Source organism: Lissotriton vulgaris, chromosome 9 (genome assembly GCF_964263255.1).
Source record: "Lissotriton vulgaris chromosome 9, aLisVul1.2, whole genome shotgun sequence".
Taxonomy (NCBI): Eukaryota; Metazoa; Chordata; class Amphibia; order Caudata; family Salamandridae; genus Lissotriton; species Lissotriton vulgaris.
In genome coordinates, this window is record NC_141697.1 from 231,916,882 (window position 1) to 231,941,424 (window position 24,543).

Below are 24,543 nucleotides of genomic sequence, written 5' to 3' on the forward strand. Positions count from 1 at the left end.
ATAACACAGCATGTCCACTTTTGTAGTCAACAGCTTTTTGATCTCTTAAAAGAACAGGATAATCATCAGAGCTCAATTGTAACAAGAGCCAGAGTGGAATCTTCTGAGCATTGCTTTATGTAGGACATTGTATTATCAGGATATGCCAAATTGTTTGTAGATCCTCTGGACAATTGTAGGTGGCCTACTGGACATCTAAAACATTAAACCAGGGATTGGAACAATTGTCCAACATGCTCATATAATATGGGGAGCGGGTCTTCAGTGAGCGACTGCACTCAAAGGTTGGGCCCGTGCCCTATCGTGAAGATACCGATGCATGAGCACCTATGATTTCTGTCTACAGGCTGCCAAATCACTGGGCCACAGGACACATTCCCTACCAAGACGTCCACCAACACCACACGCACCTCCACCACCACCACATCCACCACCACCACGTCCACCCCCACCACGTCCACCCCCACCACGTCCACCCCCACCATGTCCACCACCACCATGTCCACCACATCCACCACCACGTCAACCACCACCAAGTCCACCACGAGGCCACTACCACGTCCACCACCACCACATCTACCTCCACCACCACATCCACTACCACCACCATGTCCACCACCACATCCACCACTACATCCACCACCCCCACATCCACCACCACCACCACGTCCACCTTCACGTCCACCACCACCGCGTCCACCACACCCACCTCCACCACCACCACTTTCACCACGTCCACCACCACCACGTCCAGCACGACCACGTCCACCACCACATCCACCACCACCACGTCCCATTACCACCACGTACATCACCACCACGTCCACCAAGACCACTACATCCACCACCACCACGTCCACCTCCACCACGTCCACCACCACGTCCACCACCCCCAAACGTCCACCAACACCACGTTCACCACCACCGCATCACCACCACCACATCCACCACCACCATGTCTACCACCAACACATCCACCACCACCATGTCCACAACCACCACGTCCACAACCACTACGTCCACCACCACCATGTCCGCCTCCACCACCATCACCTCCACCACCACCACCACGTCCACCACCACCATGTCCACCACCACATCCACCACCATGTCCACCACATCCGCCACCACGTCCTCCACCACCACGGCTATGTCCACAGCCTACACCACGAGGCCACTACCACGTCCACCACCACCACGTCTACCTCCACCACCACCACGTCTACCTCCACCACCACCACATCCACTACCACCACCATGTCCACCACCACTACATCCACCACCACCAGGTCCATCATGTCCACCACTACCACGTCCAACACCACCATGTCCACCACCACCACGTCTACCACCACCACAACACCCACCACCATGTCCACCACCACACCCACCACCACCGTGTCCACCACATCAACCACCACGTCCACCACCACCATGTCCATCACCACCATGTCCATCACCATGTCCACAACCACCAAGTCCACCACAACACCCACCACGTCCACTACCACCACATCCACCACCATGTCGACAACGTCCATCACCACCATGTCTACCACCACCACGTCCACCACTACCACCACCACTTCCTCCACCACCACTTCCACCAAAACCACGTTCACCACCACCGCATCCACCCCACCACATCCCCCACCACCATTTCTACCACCAACACCACCACATCCACCACCACCACCATGTCCACAACCACCATGTCCACCACCATGTCCACCACCATGTCCGCCACCACAACGTCCACCACCATCACCTCCACCACGTCCACCACCACCACCAGCATGTCCACCACCACATCCACCACCATGTCCACCACATCCACCACCACTGCCATTCCATGGCCACCACCTCGAGGCCACTACCACGTCCACCACCACCACGTCTACCTCCACCACCTCCACCACCACCACCACATCCACTACCACCACCACGTCCACTACCACCACCACATCCACCACCACTACATCCACCACCACTACATCCACCACCAACACATCCAACACCACCAGGTCCAACACCATCATGTCCACCTCCACCATGTCCACCACCACCATGTCCACCACCACCATGTCCACCACCACCACGTCTACCACCACCACAACACCCACCACCACGTCCACCACCACCATGTCCACCACATCCACAACCACCACATCCACCACCACCACATCCATCACCATGTCCACAACCACCATGTCCACCACCACACCCACCACCACCACGTCACCACCACACCCACCTCCACTACCACCACCACCACATCCACCACCATGCCGACCATGTCCACCACCACCACGGCCTCCACCACCGCCACGTCCACCACCACTACATCCAACACCACCATGTCCACCACCACTTCGTCCACCGCCACCATGTCCACCACCACCACACCTACCTCCACCACCACGTCCACCTCCACCACCATGTCGACCTCCACCACCACGTCCACCACCACCACGTCCACCACCACCACATCCACCACCACATCCATCACCATGTCCACCACATCCATCACCATGTCCACCACATCCACCACGACCACACCCACCACCACCATTTTCACCACCACCACGTCCACCACCACGTCAACCACCACCACACCCACCTCCACCACCACCACCACGTCCACCACCACCATGTCCACCACCACCATGTCCATCTGCACGTCCACCACCACCATGTCCACCACTACAATGTCCACCACCACCATGTCCACCACATCCACCACCACTACGTCCACCACCACTACGTCCACCATGTCCACCACCACCATACCCACCACCACGAGGCCACTGCCACGTCCACAACCACCACGTCCTCCACCATGTCCACCAACACCACGTCCACCGCCACCACCAACACCACATCCACCGCGTCCCCAACCACCGCGTCCCCAACCACCATGTCCCCAACCACCATGTCCCCAACCACCACGTCCCCAACCACCACGTCCCCAACCACCACCACCTGCACCACCACCATGTCCACCACCACCACATCCACCACCACCACATCCACCACCACCACACCCACCACCACCACATCCACCACCACCACACCCACCTCCACCAGCACCACATCCACCACCACCACCATGTCCACCACGTCCACCACACCACGTCCACCACCACCACGTCCACCACGAGGCCACTACCACGTCCACCACCACCACATCTCCCTCCACCACCACCAGCACCACCAACTCCACCACCACATCCACCACTACATCCACCACCACCACGTCCACCATGTCCACCTTCACATCCACCACCACCACGTCCACCACACCCACCACCACTCCCACCACACCCACCACCACCACGTCCACCACCACCATGTCCACCACCCCGTCCAACCACCAGCTCACCCACCACCACATCCTCCACCACCATGTCCACCACCACCATGTCCACCACCACCACGTCCACCACCACCACGCCCACCACCACGTCCACCATCACCACGTGCACCACCACCGTGTCCACCACATCCACCACCACCATGTCCACCACCACCATGTCCACAACCACCTCGTCCACAACCACTAGGTCCACCACCAACTTGTCCACCACCATCACCTCCACCACTACCACGTCCACCACCACCATGTCCACCACCACTACCACCACATCCACCACCACGTCCACCACCACCATGTCCACCACATCCACCACCACGTCCTCCATCACCACGGCCATGTCCACAGCCACCACCATGTCCACCTCAAGGCCACTACCACGTCCACCACCACCACGTCTACCTCCATCACCACGTCTACCTCCACCACCATCACATCCTCTACCACCACCAAGTCCACTACCACCACCACGTCCACTACCACCACCGCATCCACCACCACTGCATCCATCACCACCACCACATCCACCACCACCAGGTCCAACACCACCATGTCCACCACCACCACGTCTACCACTACCACCATCACTTCCATCAACACCACACCCACCACCACATCCACCACCAAGTCCACCACCACGATCACCACCACCACGTCCACCATCACCACGTCCACCACCTCCACGTCCATCACCACCATGTCCATCGCCACCACGTCCATCACCATGTCCACAACCACCATGTCCACCACAACACCCACCACCACCAGGTCCACCACCAATACCACCTCCACCACCAATACCACCACCACATCCACCACCATGTCGACGACGTCCACCACCACCATGTCCTCCACCCCCGCCATGTCCACCACCACCACATCCACCACCACCATGTCCACCACCACTTCGTCCACCGCCACCATGTCCACCACCCCCACATCCACCTCCACCACCACCACACCCACCACCATGTCCACCACCACCAAGTCCACCACATCCATCACCATGTCCACCACATCCACCACTACACCCACCACCACCATTTCCACCACGTCCACCACCATCACGTCAACCACCACCACACCCACCTCCACCACCACCATGTCCACCAGCACCATATCCACCACCACCATGTCCGCCACCGCCATATCCATCAGCACTACTTGTTCGACCCCTTTGCTTATTTTTATTACTTGTATTATTGCTTTACATGATTGGCTTTATTGACTTACCTGTTTGACTGTGCTCCCTCATGTACCCTCTCTTTGTAAAGCGCTCTGATATCTGCAAAGATCTTGTTCGCGCTATTTAAAACTTTCAAAATAAAAATAATAAAATCCAACACCACTACGTGTACCACCACTACGTCCACCACCACCATACCCACCACCACCACGAGGCCACTGCCACGTCCACCACCACGTCCACCACCACCACATCCAACACCACCACATCCAACAGCACGTCCACCAACACCAAATCCACCGCCACCACATCCACCGCCACCACCAACACCACATCCACCATGACCACCACGTCCACCTCGAGGACACTACCACGTCCACCACCACCACGTCTACCTCCACCACCACCACATCCACTACCACCACCACGTCCACTACCACCAACGCATCCACCACCTCTGCATCCACCACCATCATGTCCACCACCACGTCCACTACCACCAAGTTCACCACCACATCCACCACCACCACGTCCACCACCACCACATCCATCACACCCACCACCACTCCCGCCACACCCACCACGTCCACCACCACATCCACTACCACATCCACCACCACCATGTCCACCACCACGTCCCATCACCAGCACATCCATCACTGCCATGTCCACAACCACCACGTCCACCACCACCACATCCACCAACACCACACCCACCACCACATCCTCCACCACCACGTCCACCACCACCATGTCCACCACCACGTCCACCACCACTACGTCCACCACCACCACCATGCCCACCACCACGTCCACCACCACCGCGTCCACCACATCCACCACCACCATGTCTACCACCAACTCATCCACCATCATGTCCACCACCACCATGTCCACAACCACCACGTCCACAACCACCACGTCCGCCACGTGCACCACATCCACCACCATGTCCTCCATCACCACGGCCATGCCCACAGCCACCACCATGTCCACCTCAAGGCCACTACCACGTCTACCTCCACCACCACCACGTCTACCTCAACCACCACCACATCCTCTACCACCACCACGTCCACTACCACCACCGCATTCACCACCACTACATCCACCACCACCACATCCACCACCACATCCACCACCACCAGGTCCAACACCACCATGTCCACCACCACCACGTCTACCACCACAACATCCACCACATCCACCACCACCATGTCCACCACATCCCCCACCATGTCCACCACCACCACGTCCATTATCACCACGTCCACCTTCACCACGTCCACCACCGCCATGTCCATCACCACCATGTCCACAACCACCATGTCCACCACAACACCCACCACCACCAGGTCCACCACCACACCCACCACCACCACCACGTCCACCACCAATACCACCATCACATCCACCACCATGTTGACGACGTCCACCACCACCATGTCCACCACCACCATGTCCTCCACCCCCGCCATGTCCACCACCACCACATCCACCACCACCAGGTCCACCACCACTTCGTCCACCGCCACCATGTCCACCACCACTACACCCACCTCCACCACCACCACACCCACCACCACCAAGTCCACCACATCCATGACCATGTCCACCACATCCACCACTACACCCACCACCACATCCACCACCAAGTCCACCACCACCACGTCCACCACCACCACGCCCACCACCACCACGTCCACCACCATCACGTCAACCACCACCACACCCACCACCACCTCTACCACCATGTCCACCACCACCACCACCATGTCCACCACCATGTCCACCACCATGTCCACCACATCCACCACCACCACGTCCACCACCACCATGGCCACCACATCCAACACCACTACGTCTACCACCACTACGTCCACCACCACCATACCCACCACCACCACGAGGCCACTGCCACGTCCACCACCACCACATCCACCACCACCACATCCAACACCACCACATCCAACAGCACATCACCACCACGTCCTCCACCACCACGTCCACCAACACCAAATCCACCATCACCACCACGTCCACTACCACCACCGCAGCCACCACCATCATGTCCACCACCACGTCCACTACCACCACCACCAAGTTCACCACCACATCCACCACCACCACGTCCACCACCATGTCCAACTTCATGTCCACCACCACCACATCCACCACACCCACCACCACTCCCGCCACACCCACCACGTCCACCACCACATCCACTACCACATCCACCACCATGTCCACCACCACGTCCCATCACCAGCACATCCATCACCGCCATGTCCACAACCACCACGTCCACCACCACCACATCCACCAACACCACCACCACATCCTCCACCACCACGTCCACCACCATGTCCACCACCACCACGTCCACCACCACCACCATGCCCACCACCACGTCCACCACCACCTCATGCACCACCACCGCGTCCACCACATCCACCACCACCATGTCTACCACCAACACATCCACCATCATGTCCACCACCACCATGTCCACAACCACCACGTCCACAACCACCACGTCCGCCACGTCCACCATATCCACCACCACGTCCTCCATCACCACGGCCATGTCCACAGCCACCACCATGTCCACCTCGAGGCCACTACCACGTCCGCCACCACCACGTCTACCTCCACCACCACCACATCCTCTACCACCACCACGTCCACTACCACCACCCCATTCACCACCACTACATCCACCACCACCACATCCACCACCACATCCACCACCACCAGGTCCAACACCACCATGTCCACCACCACCACGTCTACCACCATGTCCAATTTCATGTCCACCACCACCACATCCACCACACCCACCACCACTCCCGCCACACCCACCACGTCCACCACCACATCCACTACCACATCCACCACCACCATGTCCACCACCACGTCCCATCACCAGCACATCCATCACCGCCATGTCCACAACCACCACGTCCACCACCACCACATCCACCAACACCACACCCACCACCACGTCCACCACCACCACGTCCACCACCACCACGTCCACCACCACCACCATGCCCACCACCACGTCCACCACCACCTCATGCACCACCACCGCGTCCACCGCATCCACCACCACCATGTCTACCACCAACACATCCACCATCATGTCCACCACCACCATGTCCACAACCACCACGTCCACAACCACCACGTCCGCCACGTCCACCACATCCACCACCACGTCCTCAATCACCACGGCCATGTCCAGAGCCACCACCATGTCCACCTCAAGGCCACTACCACGTCCGCCACCACCACGTCTACCTCCACCACCACCACATCCTCTACCACCACCACGTCCACTACCACCACCGCATTCACCACCACTACATCCACCACCACCACATCCACCACCACATCCACCACCACCAGGTCCAACACCACCATGTCCACCACCACCACGTCTACCACCACAACACCCACCACCACATCCACCACCACCATGTCCACCACATCCCCCACCATGTCCACCACCACCACGTCCATTATCACCACGTCCACCATCACCACGTCCACCACCGCCATGTCCATCACCACCATGTCCATCACCACCATGTCCACAACCACCATGTCCACCACAACACCTACCACCACCAGGTCCACCACCACACCCACCTCCACCACCACGTCCACCACCAATACCACCACCACATCCACCACCATGTTGACGACGTCCACCACCACCATGTCCACCACCACCATGTCCTCCACCCCCGCCATGTCCACCACCACCACATCCACCACCACCAGGTCCACCACCACTTCGTCCACCACCACCATGTCCACCACCACCATGTCCTCCACCCCCGCCATGTCCACCACCACCACATCCTCCACCACCACGTCCACCACCACCACGTCCACCACCACCACCATGCCCACCACCACGTCCACCACCACCTCATGCACCACCACCGCGTCCACCACATCCAACACCACCATGTCTACCACCAACACATCCACCATCATGTCCACCACCACCATGTCCACAACCACCACGTCCACAACCACCACGCCCGCCACGTCCACCACATCCACCACCACGTCCTCAATCACCACGGCCATGTCCACAGCCACCACCATGTCCACCTCGAGGCCACTACCACGTCCGCCACCACCACGTCTACCTCCACCACCACCACATCCTCTACCACCACCACGTCCACTACCACCACCGCATTCACCACCACTACATCCACCACCACCACATCCACCACCACATCCACCACCACCAGGTCCAACACCACCATGTCCACCACCACCACGTCTACCACCACAACACCCACCACCACATCCACCACCACCATGTCCACCACATCCCCCACCATGTCCACCACCACTACACCCACCTCCACCACCACCACACCCACCACCACCAAGTCCACCACATCCATGACCATGTCCACCACATCCACCACTACGCCCACCACCACAATTTCCACCACGTCCACCACCATCACGTCAACCACCACCACACCCACCTCCACCACCTCTACCACCACCATGTCCACCAGCACCATATCCACCACCACCATGTCCACCACCACCATGTCCACCACATCCACCACCACCATGTCCACCACATCCAACACCACTACGTCTACCACCACTACGTCCACCACCACCATACCCACCACCACCACGAGGCCACTGCCACGTCCACCACCACCACATCCAACACCACCACATCCAACAGCACGTCCTCCACCACCACGTCCTCCACCACCACGTTCACCAACACCAAATCCACCAACACCACATCCACAACCAACACCACATCCACCATGACCACCACGTCCACCACCACCACGTCCACCTCGAGGACACTACCACGTCCACCACGTCTACCTCCACCACCACCACGTCTACCTCCACCACCACCACATCCACTACCACCACCACGTCCACTACCACCATCGCGTCCACTACCACCATCGCATCCACCACCACTACATCCACCACCACCACCACATCCACCACCACCAGGTCCACCACCTCCACCTCCAACACCACCACGTCCAACACCACCACGTCCACCATCACCACGTCCACCATCACCACGTCCACCATCACCACGTCCATCACCTCCACGTCCATCACCATGTCCATCACCACCACCTCCATCACCATGTCCATAACCACCACGTCCACCACCACCACATCCACCAACACCACATCCTCCACCACCACCACAACCATGTCCAGCACAACCATGTCCACCACCACCATGTCCACCACCACCATGTCCACCACCACCATGTCCACCACCTCCACCACCACCACGTCCACCACCACCATATGCACCAACACCACGTTCACCACCACCGCGTCCACCACCACCACAAACACCACCACATCCACCACCCCCATTTCCACCACCACCATGTCCACCACGTCCACAACCACCACGTCCACAACCACTACGTCCACCACCACCATGTCCGCCACCACCACGTCCATCACCTCCACCACCACCATCCCCACCACATCCACCACCACCATGTCCACCACATCCACCACCACGTCCTCCACCACCACGGCCATGTCCACAGCCACCACCACGTCCACCTCGAGTCCACTACCACGTCCACCACATCTACCTCCACCACCACCACGTCCACTACCACCACCACTACATCCACCACTACTAGGTCCAACACCATCATGTCCACCACCTCCACGTCTACCACCACCACAACACCCACCACCACCACGTCCACCACCACCACCACGTCCACCACCACCACCACGTCCACCACCACCACCACGTCCACCACCACCACGTCCACCATCACCACATCCACCACATCCACCACCACCACCACGTCCATCACCTCCACGTCCATCACCATGTCCATCACCACATCCATCACCACCACATCCACCACCACACCCACCTCCACCACCACATCCACCACCAATACCACCACCAACACATCCACCACCATGTCAACGACGTCCACCACCACCATGTCCACGACCACCACGTCCTCCACCACCGCCATGTCCACCACCACCACCACCACATCCACCACCACCACATCCACCACCACCACATCCACCACCGCTACGTCCATCACCACCATGTCCACCACCACTTTGTCCACCGCCACCATGTCCACCACCACCACACCCACCACCAGCACGTCCACCACCACGTCCACCACCACCAAGTCCACCACATCCATCACCATGTCCACCACCACACCCACCACAACCATGTCCACCACCACCACCATGGCAACCACCACCACACCCACCTCCACCACACCCACCTCCACTATATCCACCACCACCATGTCCATCAGCACGTCCACCACCACCATGTCCACCATTACCACGTCCACCACCACCACGTCCACCACCACCACGTCCACCACCACCACGTCCACCACCACCACGTCCATCACCACCACGTCCACCATCACCACATCCATCACCATCACCACGTCCATCACCATCACGTCCATCACCTCCACGTCCATCACCTCCACGTCCATCACCTCCACGTCCATCACCACCACATCCATCACCACCACGTCCATCACCATGTCCACAACCACCATGTCCACCACAACATCCACCACGTCCACCACCACACCCACCTCCACCACCGCGTCCACCACCAATACCACCACCACCATATCCACCACCATGTCAATGACGTCCACCACCACTTTGTCCACCGCCACCATGTCCACCACCACCACACCCACCTCCACCACCACCACGTCCACCACCACGTCCACCACCACCAAGTCCACCACATCCATCACCATGTCCACCACCACCACGTCCACCACCACCATGGCATCCATTACCACACCCACCTCCACCACCACCATATCCACCACCACCATGTCCATCAGCACGTCCACCACCACCACATCCACCACCATGTCCACCACCACCATGTCCACCATTACCATGTCCACCACCACCACATCCACCACCACAGTGTCCACCACATCCAACACCACTACGTCCACCACCACTACGTCCACCACCACCATACCCACCACCACCACGAGGCCACTGCCATGTCCACCACCACGTCCACTGCCATCACATCCACCACCATCACATCCAACACCACCACATCCAACACCACGTCCACCACCACCACGTCCTCCACCACCACGTCCACCAACACCACATCCACCACCACTGCATCCACATCCACCACCACATCCACCACATCCACTGCCACCACCAACACCACATCTACCATGACCACCACGTCCACAACCACCACATCCACAACCACCACGTCCCCAACCACCACCACCACTACATCCACCACCACTACATCCACCACGTCCACCACCATGTCAACCACCACGGCCACCACCACCATGTCCCTCACATCCACCACCACGTCCACCACCACCATGTCCACCACCATGTCCGTCACTACCACGTCCACCACCAGCATATCTACCTCCACCACCACCACCACATTCACTACCACCACAATGTCTACTACCACCACCACGTCCACCACCAAGTCCACCACCACTATAACCACCACCACGTCCACCACAATTATGTCCACCTTCACGTCCACCTCCAGCACCACCTTGTCCAACACCACCATGTCCACCTCCACCACCACCACACCCACCTCCACTACCACCACCACCACCACATCCACCACGTCCACAACATTCAGCACCACGTCCATCCCCACCACTTCCATCCCCACCACTTCCATCCCCACCATGTGCATCCCCACCATGTGCATCCCCACCATGTCCATCACCACCATGTCCATCACCACCACGTCCACCACCACCATGTACACAACCACCACGTCCACCACTACGTCCACCACCACCATGTCTACCATCACTTCGTTCACCACAACACCCACCACTACACCCACCACGTCCACCACCACATCCACCAACACATCCACCACCACCACCACATCCACCACCACCATGTCCACCACATCCACCACCACCATGTCCACCACATCACCACCACCACGTCCACCTCCACCACCACTACGTCCACCACCACCACGTCCACCACACCCACCTCCTCCACCACCACATCCACCACCACTACCACCAGGACATCGACCACCACCACGTCCACCACCACCACGTCCACCACCACCACGTCCACCACCACCACGTCCACCACCACCACATCCACCATGTCCACCACATCCACCACTATGTCCACCACCACATCCACCACCATGTCCACCACCACCACATCCCCGTCCACCACCACCAAGTCCACCACCACCACATCCACCACCACACCCACCACGTCCACCATGAGGTCACCACCACGTCCACCACCACCACGTCCACCACCACAACATCCACCACCACAACATCCACCACCACCATGTCGGCAACCACGAGGCCACCTCCCTCTAAATTGCCCTCTCTCTATCTGTCGCCCTCACTCTATCTATCTGTCGCCCTCACTCTATCTGTCGCCCTCACTCTATCTGTCGCCCTCACTCTATCTGTCGCCCTCACTCTATCTGTCGCCCTCACTCTATCTATCTGTCACCCTCACTCTATCTATCTGTCACCCTCACTCTCTATATCTGTCACCCTCACTCTCTATCTGTCGCCCTCACTCTATCCATCTATCGCCCTCACTCTATCGCCCTCACTCTATCGCCCTTACTCTATCTATCTGTCCATTGCCCTCACTCTGTCGCCATCATTCTATCTATTGATATCTATCTATCGCCCTCACTCTATCTATCGCCCTCCCTCTATCTATCACCCTCCCTCTATCTATCACCCTCCCTCTATCTATCACCCTCCCTCTATCTATCACCCTCCCTCTACCTATCACCCTCCCTCTACCTATCACCCTCCCTCTATCTATCGCCCTCTATCTATCTATCGCCCTCTATCTATCTATCGCCCTCCCTCTATCTATCTATCGCCCTCTATCTATCTATCACCCTCTATCTATCGCCCTCACTCTATCGCCCTCACTCTATCTATCGCCCTCCCTCTATCACCCTCCCTCCCTCTATCACCCTCCCTCTATCTATCACCCTCCCTCTATCTATCACCCTCCCTCTATCTATCGCCCTCACTCTATCTATCGCCCTCCCTCTATCACCCTCCCTCCCTCTATCACCCTCCCTCTATCTATCACCCTCCCTCTATCTATCACCCTCCCTCTATCTATCACCCTCCCTCTATCTATCGCCCTCCCTCTATCTATCGCCCTCTATCTATCTATCGCCCTCTATCTATCTATCGCCCTCTATCTATCTATCGCCCTCTATCTATCTATCGCCCTCTATCTATCTATCGCCCTCTATCTATCTATCGCCCTCTATCTATCTATCGCCCTCCCTCTATCTATCTATCGCCCTCCCTCTATCTATCTATCGCCCTCACTCTATCTATCGCCCTCACTCTATCTATCGCCCTCACTCTATCTATCGCCCTCACTCTATCTATCGCCCTCATTCTATCTATCTATCGCCCTCATTCTATCTATCTATCGCCCTCACTCTATCTATCGCCCTCACTCTATCTATCTATCGCCCTCACTCTATCTTTCTATCGCCCTCACTCTATCTTTCTATTGCCCTCACTCTTTGTGATTAGCTGGCCAGAACCTGAAGGAAAGGTTGCAGCCGCCATCTTAGGGCTTGGGCACTCTGCCCCCAAGTCCTAAAAGTGCCCAAGCCCTAAAAAATAAATAAAAGAAAATAAGATATAGGAGGGTAAATAAAAACTTTATATGGGGGGGCTTCATGAGATTTGCGGATCTACACAACACCCAAATTGACACCTCTGGTGATTCACTACCGATCCACGAAGTCAAAGGTGTCTTATGGATCCGCTGATCCACAGAACCCCAACAAAATAAAATTGGGTTCTGTGCCTGCGCAGCGATGAACATCCTACTTTCAATCAATGAAAAAAAACAAAGGTTAAAGTCACGTTAAAGTTGGGAGGTAACATATCATACATATTAAGGAAAGAACCTTAGAAATTCACTATTAAAAAAAGTTAAAGGGGGGGAGGAGGAGCCAAGCTAGCGACCGAGATGGCGGCATGGACGCTCGGCTCCGTGAGCCCTCTCACCCCGCGCATACATCCTGGCAACTATCCTGAGCCGTAACAGCATATTTAAGTAGGCGAAGGAAAACTTTCACTGACCGCTTGCTCCTGAGGCTTCTACGAGCGGCAGGCCCGAAGAAATGTCCCCGACTGTTTTGCGGCCCTCACGGAGCTGGGACCAGGGTGTCGAGTGAAAAGAGCAGCCGGCCGCGACTGTGACAACAGCGGCCATTGGTGGAGGTGAGGATTCGTCCGGAGGGCGCCGGAGATTTGATGGGCCGATGGCGACAGTGACGACCCAGTCCATCTAGCGGAGTGCCTCGTGGGGATGCGTGGCAAAGCAGGGTCGAGGGGAGTAAACGATATTTGGCCCCCTTTCCAGTGTTGTGCCCGGGCATAACTGAGGACTTTACCCGGAATCGGCGGGCGGCTCCCGGGGAGCGGCAGAGATTTTGTGTAGCCCTCTGGTGGCTCTTCCCTGGGAAGCCTGCCTTGACTTTCTGGGTCCTCGCTGTGAATCCTGTTGCGCCCTGGTGTGGGGCTCGGTCCTGAGGTGAGGTGAAGGACGAGGCCGGAGCAGCTAAGATGGCGGCTGGCACCCTCTTACGCAGACCACATCCGGGTAGAAAAGCTGCCGTGCGGGAGAGTTCAGGGGTCTGGCGGCACGAGAAAGAGCCCACGTCCAAAGATATATTGGCTGCTCTAACTGCCCTGCATGCGACCCTGATCCGTAACGCCTGGGACCTGGGAAGAAGGATGGCCGCCATTGTTGTCCCGCCGTTCCACACGGGCACAGTTCGATCTCAAGGAAGTGCCGATGTGCCCGCCTCTATGTCAGTGAAGAGTGCTCCAGCTACGCCTAGGTTCGTGGAAACGCTGGAAGAACCGGTTCATGAGATCGCCTTGGACAGATCTGTAGTACATGTGAGTGACTCGTCGGTGCACATATCTAATCAGCGGCTGGGGAAACAACGCCGATCTATGTTTTGGGCTGCCCCGGCGACGTCTCAGCGCTTGCCGGATGGTGTGACTCTCTCTCCCTGGATGGTGAGACTGTGTTCGGACTTGAGGATGTTATCGGGGTCGATACCGACACAGACGGATTTCTGCCACACATATTCGGCTGGGTTTTGGTTGCTGAAGTCCCATGGAGTAATAACACGGCCCGGTCCGCCCGGATCACTTGGACCCTCCACGCCGCTCTGTATGCCGATTGATAAGTGGACGTATGTTGGTACCACTGATAGAAAAGGCCAGGGGTGATACCGTCTAGGATCCAGTGGACTTATTGTTGGCTGACGGTGATTTGGGGGACACTCGTCGGGGATTTTATTGGCTGTGCTATCGGTGATTAATGTTTTCCATGGCTATTCTGATCCTGCTTTTAGGATGTTTACTGGGCGCGGGGGTGGGGGGAGGCCGGGTGGCAAGATCGAGGGCCCTTCTCCACTTTTTTATTCCTTTTTTCTTTCTCCTCTTTTTCTATATTTCGGGTCTCTTATTTAGGGCGACAGGCACGCTGCTGGGGGGGTAGGCTGTGGCCTTCTGCAGGGGTGCAGGGTGGGGGGTAGGGGGATGGGGTTTGTTAATTTGTCCTTTATTTGTTTCTATGGCCCTTTTGTCTTTCTTCCTTTTTGGTGTCATCGTTTTTCATGTTTCCTACAGTATGTTTCGTTTTGAGAGGTGGGGTGCAGCTTTGCTACGGAACGGGTTTGTGTTTACATTTATCCTGACTCGTATACCTTACCCCCAATACTTCAATTGTATTTGCACTATTTGCGGATTTCCTGATTCATGCTTGTTATTGTAGGACCATGTATGACCGTATGGCATTGATTCTTAGTTTTTCTTTATTGTAAAATGAACCTTCATGAATCCTGAATTTCGGCCAGTACGCTTGAATGCAAGTCATATCCTGGACACTTGTTAGACCCCGGTTTTCGGGCTGCTATATTTTCCCACATTGATTTGCTGTACTTACGACTTGACTAGCGGCCGGCCGGGGTGGTTGTAGGCCCATGCTTGTATTTGCTTGAAGTAATAATAAAGGTTCCCCAAAAATTTTAAAAAAAAAAAAAGTTAAAGGGACATTATAGTTTGGTGTAATGGCAGTTAAAAAACATTTTTGAACTAAAAATACATGAACTCACCTGTTTTTTATATCTCAAGTAACTATAACTTGCGCCCCGTACCATGCACTGCTTCGATACTCACATATTACATCATGCATGACGTGTTCAATGACTGTATTTATAACATCTCTACTGACATCTGAAAGACAGCATTGATAATTCTGGGCAATCTGTAATTTTAGGTAAACCAAGGATTGTTGGCTTCTTGTTCCTTTGCTGTTCCTAAAATTGGGAAAGAGTTTATATTGTATCTGCTTAGGCATTAAAACCATAGCCAAAACTGTCAATTCAAGTGATAAAAAGTGATCCTATTTGTAATTTCGGTTTATTTTGTTTGACCCAGCATCCCATACCACACTTTGTTTCCGATCCTAGTTCCTCAGCCCTCCTAGTGGATTTATTAGACTACATAAGGGATTGTTGCAAGAGACCTCTAGAGTTCATTTTTTTCTGGTCTCTTGTGTTCTGGTTTCTGGAAAGCCTGGTCCTGGAGATGTAGGTTATATCTCTAGCATAGATTCTTCACGACAGGTTTCAAGACTGACCTGGTTTTATCTAAAACACCTGAGGACTCGATCTCACTTTCTCTGGCACATAACGTTGAATTTCTGTTAGTGCTCCCTGAGTCTCAGTTTGTCCTATTTGTTAATCCATTCGGATGAGTCTGGTATAAGGTACCAATAAGCACAGCTGATTCAGGATTCTGAACTCCTCTACCTTGAATGCTTTGTTACAGGTATACGCCCTGGATATTTTGATGTAGGGATTCATATTTAAAGAGGTAAAATGGTTGATCAGTAGGTCAGGTTGTTTATTATAGTAGCAAGAGCTGACATAACATGACAAATGGTGCTATTTCCAACAGAGAGTTTATGGTGGCATGAACATTAGGAAAAAATCAACTCGGAGCAGTCATTATTATAGAGGGAAAAAAATTGAGTACTATGTTAGTATATTTTGTCGTAATGCTATAGGATTGGGTCACAGGAATGCTCACAGACTGCAGTTGAAAAAATAAAGAAATAAGCAAAGGATAAAGAAAAATTTACTCTTTTTCATGAAATAAGTTGGCACCTCTCTGTGGATGACAAATATAGAGTTGACATTTGACAGGGTGAGTGGTGCTCCAGAATGTATTTACACAGTACACCTTTATTTTCCAGATTGACAACCGTGCTTCTCAATAGTGCCAGACCTTGTGTGACTTCATTTGCTGTGAACATACAACCAAAGCGAGAAACAAGTTCTGTTCTTGTTGTGAATGTTTCTTCCTTGTGTTAGCTCTCTTCAGCCTAGTGTACAAACCCACCATGAGTCCGAGTTATCTGCTTCCTTATTCATGCTCGAAGGAAGTTGCTTGTTAAAAACTGAATTGTGGCCAGCACTAGTGTTGGAAGTAACAGTCTGTGCTTACGTGGTTGTACAGCTGTGCAGTACAGTTGTTAAAAAAGAGTGTACGTTGTTCTTTTGGTGGGTCTTACAAAAGGTGAGAGCCAGTATAACTGATACTACGGGGAAAGTCCTGACATAATGAAGGAGGGATTGCTCCCTTCGGAACTAGGGCCCTCACACACCCAGCCAGCTAGGTGTCATGCTTCATCATTGGGCCTGCTCCTCGTCGGGTCGGCGATGCAATGCAATACCCGACGGGCACCCAATGAGGGGCTCTTTAGTGGAGATCTTTGGTTCCTGCCGTATAGTGCTGTGGGGGTGAGGGGCCTAGAAGGTCTAAATGTGGTGAGTCAGTGAGTGCAGTGATTAAAACAGGTGAGGGAGTCCAATAAGACACCTTTATTCTAGTAGGCTCCATGCCTGATGATTAAGAATGGAACAGAGTGGCGACTATGTAACTGAAATGAGTCATATTATCTACGCTCTACTCTTTCTATATAGGCCAACATGTTACTTGCCTGGTTTGTCGGGTAGATCAATGGCAATTCTTCAGGACCAATAGAAAAACAGCTGCACCCAGTGGTGAGGTGGGGACAGTTACCTTTGAGCTTTTCACCTGCGGTCCAAGAGTTTGTGTACACCTTCTGTCGAGTAGGCTTGGGAACAATTAGATTGCATATTGCAGCTTTCAGAAGAATAACAATCTGTATGTGGCTGGCAGATGGTGTAGTTACTGAAAGGATTGAAAATGTCCTACCCCATGGGAATTCATACCAGTGTACCGTAGAGAAGATCAAACTCCATATCATACCAGCTTTCTGAACTGGGAACTTGGTAACTTTTTATGCTTGTGAGTTAAGATGTAAATGCTATTGTAAAACAAAACTGATGACTTGACATTATTCTGGTAAAGACTGTTTAACAAATCACATGTTTGTGCATTTTCTTTCAGGTAAACAGAAGCCATCAGCATTATCTCTTCCCACTTATGACCATGTGATAATTCAGGAGCACAGTTCCTGGACTCCTCTGTCTGGTTGTTCTTCCACAGAGAAGCCATTCAAGCAGTTTTCCTTCAGTCCTTCTAGTCCAGCAATGACTTCTCCAGGCAAATCCGGCTGCAGGAGTCCACTGAGTCCACTTGAAATTGAGAAATTCCACTGGCCTGATGTGCGAGAGTTGAGATCCAAGTATACTTCGAAGCGAGGCCCTAGCAGGGTGAAATCACCTCCGGTTAACAGGAGTCAATCTGTGCCCGATAGCATCGCAGCTCATTACCAGAGTGATTCTGCCAGCATCCCGCATCTGGTACCAAAGGACCGGATTGGGCGTTCAGGCAGTTTGAGCATTAGTGAGATGTCAAACTTGCCACTGCAGTCACCTAAGGAAGGGATTCGACATAGTAACATTAAAACTGAACCACACAAAACCTTATCTGGTGTCCCTGCTCTAAATCCCGCACTAGCCAAAGGCCCCTCGGAAGCCCTGTGTAAAAATAGTCAACAAAACCAGGGGACAGATGGGTCTTATTATGTAAGCGCAGAAGCTCCTTTGGAGAATGACAAAAAGGTGATTGTTATTGAGAAGGCGTGTAATAGAGACCTGGAAAATCCTGGAAGTGATCCTGGCCTGGAAAAGGATGACAGCTACGTGCATATCAGGTCACCAACATCCAGAGAAAAGATATCGCTCAAGGCAGTCATCGAGCGATGCAAGGCATACCAGGAGTCTGAAGAGTACATCCAAAGGGAAGCAACGCAGGAAGAGGAGGCCAAGCCCCAGAACTCAATGAACACACACTCTAACCAAAAAGGAGCTTCTGTACAAATGCTGTGGGAGCAAACCGATCAGGATAATCAGAGCCTGGTGAAAAACCTGCGGAAGAAATTTCAGACACTAAGTTCTAATAGTTGATACGATTTTGTGGAAAGAGTTATTTGATAGAACTGCCAGTTTAGCTTAATTCTGTCTGCTTTTGCAATACAGCTCTGTATATATTTTCTACTCTGTCAAGATGTGAATTGATCATGGAATTGATCTTGCAAACTGTTTTGGTTGGCAGGTTGGTTGGTTGGTTGGTTGTGTGCAATACACCAATCACCAGAACAAAACCTATTTTCTTATGAGTTTCAGGAAGCACTGATGTAATCTTAACTAAAACTCCTACAAAGTACATGCTTTTGTAAATTTGCCTATTGTATTTAAGCTCAAATGGACATTGTGTATATAAGTATATATATCTGTATATATGTCGCAATAGTCATATGAGAAATACGGTTGTAAATTACATATTGTAAATTATGACAGAATTCGATGCCATATACTGTCAGTGGGATGGATGGAAATAGTGTTTCGATCTTAGACTGCTTAAAAAGATTAATTGGTTTTTTAATGCTGTATGTGAATGTGTTACCTCTGTGTGAGCTGTAAGCTTCCTCTTACCGGAGCTCAAGAGAAATGTCTACCCTCAGGATTAGTCAAGAGGGCAGCATCCAGGACCTGATGCTCAAGATCACATTAGAAAATACAGTTATCTTTTCCCCTGTGTCATGTCCATGCACTGCACGCTCTAAATGTTGCCCATCTTTCTTTGTCAGAAAATGACATATTGAGCATTTGTACATTGTAATATTTTAATAATGTTATTTTCATCATAAAATTACGGTCTACCAAGTTATATTCATGCCTGTTAAAATTATTTGGGCTAAAATAGATTTCACTCAATGGGGGATTTTGCAATAACTAGTCTCTGAGCATCACTTTGCCAGATTTGCAGTGAATGTTTTCTTGGAGATTACTTCTGACTCTATTAGTGTCCGCAGTAAATGTGGGAGATCTTTTCCCTGTAGAACAACTGGTCCCTTTGATTTTTCAAATCATTTTCTGAGCAGTTCCTTGGTTTTTTACTTCTACCATCAAGGTAGATGGACTGCTGCCCAACTTCCACTCACTGCGAAGTCTGTTTTTTGATGTTTGGGGTACTTCAATCTTAAGCTTGCATAACTTTTTTTCCCCACCAAAGTATCCAGGGCAGATTTACAATCTTTTTTTTCCACATGTGGGGATTTTAAAGGTACTTTGGGTTTACGGAACCCAGAATATAGCCTGAAGATAACATCCACAAAAGGTTTGCTCTGTAAAGATTGCCTTCCTACCAGTTTTCAGCAATTTTTGTACCATAGTCTATTGGAAACGGATGTGAACCTGGAAAGCTATACGTTTCTGAAAAGTAAACAAAATTCTGAATTCAGCGAGGGGTCATTTGTGTAGATTTCTCAAGGGTTTCCTTAGCAAAATACATAGGGAATATTAGAATTGGGAGACCATTTTCATCTGGCATTTTGTGCCACGATAGCTGATTTACTGAAATAATAAACTGTTGCCCTGGTCAGTCTCTTCTGGTCACAGGAGATATATAGTGTTTATTGGTTGTCCAAGGACATGCGATACCTAGTACTGATAATGATTTTTATTGTGTACCAATCATGGAATAATTTATATAGTAAATTCTAAACCATGGAAAAATGGGTATAAAGGAAACTTTTGCATTTTTTCATGTGTGCATGTTAGTGTATTTAGGATGAGTGCCAATTTGTACAACACAGAAAATTGTCGTGTGATTCTGAGGGATAGTTGTGTTCTTTCTTGTACACATACTTACATTTGGTAGCCCAAAAAGTCAAATTCTGTATTCCCACACTATTCCCTATAAAACGGTGCCCAAATTGTGTGGGTGGGCCTATCACCTGCAACAGGAAAGGCCCCAAAACAAAACTAAGATACATCAAGAGTTTTCCTCTCAAATCCGTTCATTCTGGCAATGTGGGTAGCTGTGATTTTTGGGCCCGGGCTCCACTGATATCCAAGGATGACCCTCTACTTTTCTGAAAAATAGACACCCAGCGGAGTTCAGGGTGGTGTGACCTGCAAGGGTCCCACTAGGGTTTTCTTTGTTTTTTTCTACCTAGAATGCACAGTAAACATCCAGCTTTGGCTACAACTACACATTTTCCTGATTTCTGTGTGGAGAAAGTTCTGAAATCTGTAGGAATCCACAAACTTTCTGTGAGCCAGCTTAACCACCCTTCTCTCAATTCATACAGTACTTCTCTTTTGTAAGTGGGCCTTTTGCATGCACCAGGAACTGGTCAGAACTTGGACTAGGTGAAATTAATCAGACCCTCTAGGATTTCGCGATTTATTGTGAAATCGGCACTTTTGTAAAAAAGCAGCGATTTTTACAAAAGTGCCCACGAGACAAACTAAAATGGTACTAGTCAGACATTCTCCCCTGAGATGCAAGCGATAAATCTAGTGTAATGCCTACCCAATATGCCTTCGCTTCTGGCGCCCGGTGAATTCCGAATCCAAACATGTTTTGGCAGGTCAGTAACCGGAAACATAGGGACCTTTTGCAGAAGACGCAAAGGCATTTTATGATTACCATAGCCACTAATTAAGAGGCACGAAAAATTGAAATAGGTAAGAGGTTTTGTAAATTCTCTTTTTATCTTTATGCACAAGCAGCGCAATTAAGTGAATGATCATTTGCAAGTTCAGCCAGTGTGCAGAATTTATTGAAAACTGTTTCTGGAAGAGAATAATTTTTATACCGGACGGAATTCTCAGAAAGATTAAATGTATTTTAGTGTTAAGACAGCACCACCCAATGAGCAAAACTAGGCGTTTAATTCTTCTTGGAAAGGTAGTTTACTTGGGTATGTATATGCATTTGTGAAATTAAAACGGGTTAACATTAGGGATCAGCTATGATAGTTTATGCGTATACGAGTACTCGGGTTGCCAGGGGCTTGTCACTTATATCAGCCCCAGAGATTCTGAGGATGCTTGGATAAAGAATGTATCATTCCAGTGGCATTACTTCTTACTTAATTTTGACTCCTGAGGTGGAAGCCGGGAGCCTGTGCTTTTTAAGTCACTTGCTTGAAACCTGTTTGTTTTATAATATAACTCGCCTTTTTAAAAAAAGCGTCACTTTGCACTCAGCCTCACGGACGATTTAGGAGCTGACGGGGGGGGGGGTGTGCTGGGCTGCACTGAAGACTGCCGCCGAAAGCTGCCGCCATATAAGGGGTAACTGAGCAGGCAGCAGGCTAGTTGTTCTGCGCATAGAGAGGGATAAAATGTAAGCCCCAGAACATACATGCAGCCGACGCGCGCAGCGGGGCGCCGAAGGCACGCCAAAGGCAAGCCCGTCTGCGCCTGGCCCGGGCCTAGGGCCTAGGGCCTGGACCTCTGGCTTGCTGGCAGGAAAAACAGTCAGTACGTCAAATCGACAACAGGTGAGAAAGAGGCGGGATTACAATTACAATTTCGATTACTTGAAGGCCCTGAAAACACCTCGAATTCCCAACTGTACTAGAGCTCTTTCGATCACGGGGCACAAAGCTTGCACACACTGCGGGTTTCACTTTACCCCTAATCTAGAAACCCCTGTTACAAACATATCGCATGCAAAAAATCATGAGATTTTTCCGATTAAATCATACACTTTGTCTAGCATTAACTGTCGCTCGTTTCCTAAACATAAATCTGATTTTTTTTTACCTACTTTTTAATGATCAACCTGATGCGGTCTTCCTTATAGAGACCTGGCTCCATGAGAGCTCAGGCCCAGACATTGCAGTAGCTTTACCCACCAATTATGCTATAGTAAGAATAGACCGAGATAGAAGAATGGGAGGTGGGATTGCCATAATTTTTAAGAAGACCTTTAGCTGTAATCTGGAATACCTGCCCATTCCCGCATGTGAAGCGGCGTTATTTAAGCTCACTCTCTTCCCCCAAATTTACATGCTCGGGAGTTCTTGTATATCGGCCTCCTGACTACCTTGCCAACAGAATTCCAACTTTTGTGGAATCTATTGCTCCATATGTCACTAACAGCCAATTTCACAGTACTAGGTGATATAAATTTGCATCTCGAAGATTCCACCTGTAAAAACAGTGCTAGATTCATCTATAATATAGCCTCCCTTAATCTCGAACTACTCAATTCTGGCCTGACACATATTGCCGGACATTTTCTAGATCCTATTTTTTTCCAATCTCAGTACTATTTCCTGCACCCCAGCTCTTCCAACCAGCTGGTCTGACCATTATCAGATAAATTTCTCATTAACTTTAAAACCAGACAAGAGAGCCCTACGTAGCTCTAAAGGGACAGGGGAAGCTAAGAGAAATTGGAAAAAGTTAAATATAAACAAATTAAATGATTGCCTGGATGCCCAAAAGCCATCCTGAGAGCAAAATGATGGTCCCCTTGCAGCCAAAGTGCAAAGATGGCTTTCAGAAGCTATTGATACATGCCTCCCTATTGCAAAGCAAAATAGTAACATC

The 24,543-nt window shown here is 52.3% G+C and overlaps 1 protein-coding gene across 1 annotated transcript in view; it reads left to right on the top strand.

Annotated features, from left to right (window-relative positions):
• Positions 1–20,860, top strand: part of PLEKHG3 (pleckstrin homology and RhoGEF domain containing G3) — a 608,515-nt gene extending 587,655 nt beyond the window's left edge. Inside the window, exon 19 of the mRNA XM_086939446.1 lies at positions 19,136–20,860. Within this exon, the coding sequence (XP_086795572.1) occupies positions 19,136–20,097 (962 nt within the window). The 3' untranslated portion in view covers positions 20,098–20,860. The remainder of the gene's footprint in view (positions 1–19,135) is intronic.
• Positions 20,861–24,543: the final 3,683 nt, after the last annotated feature.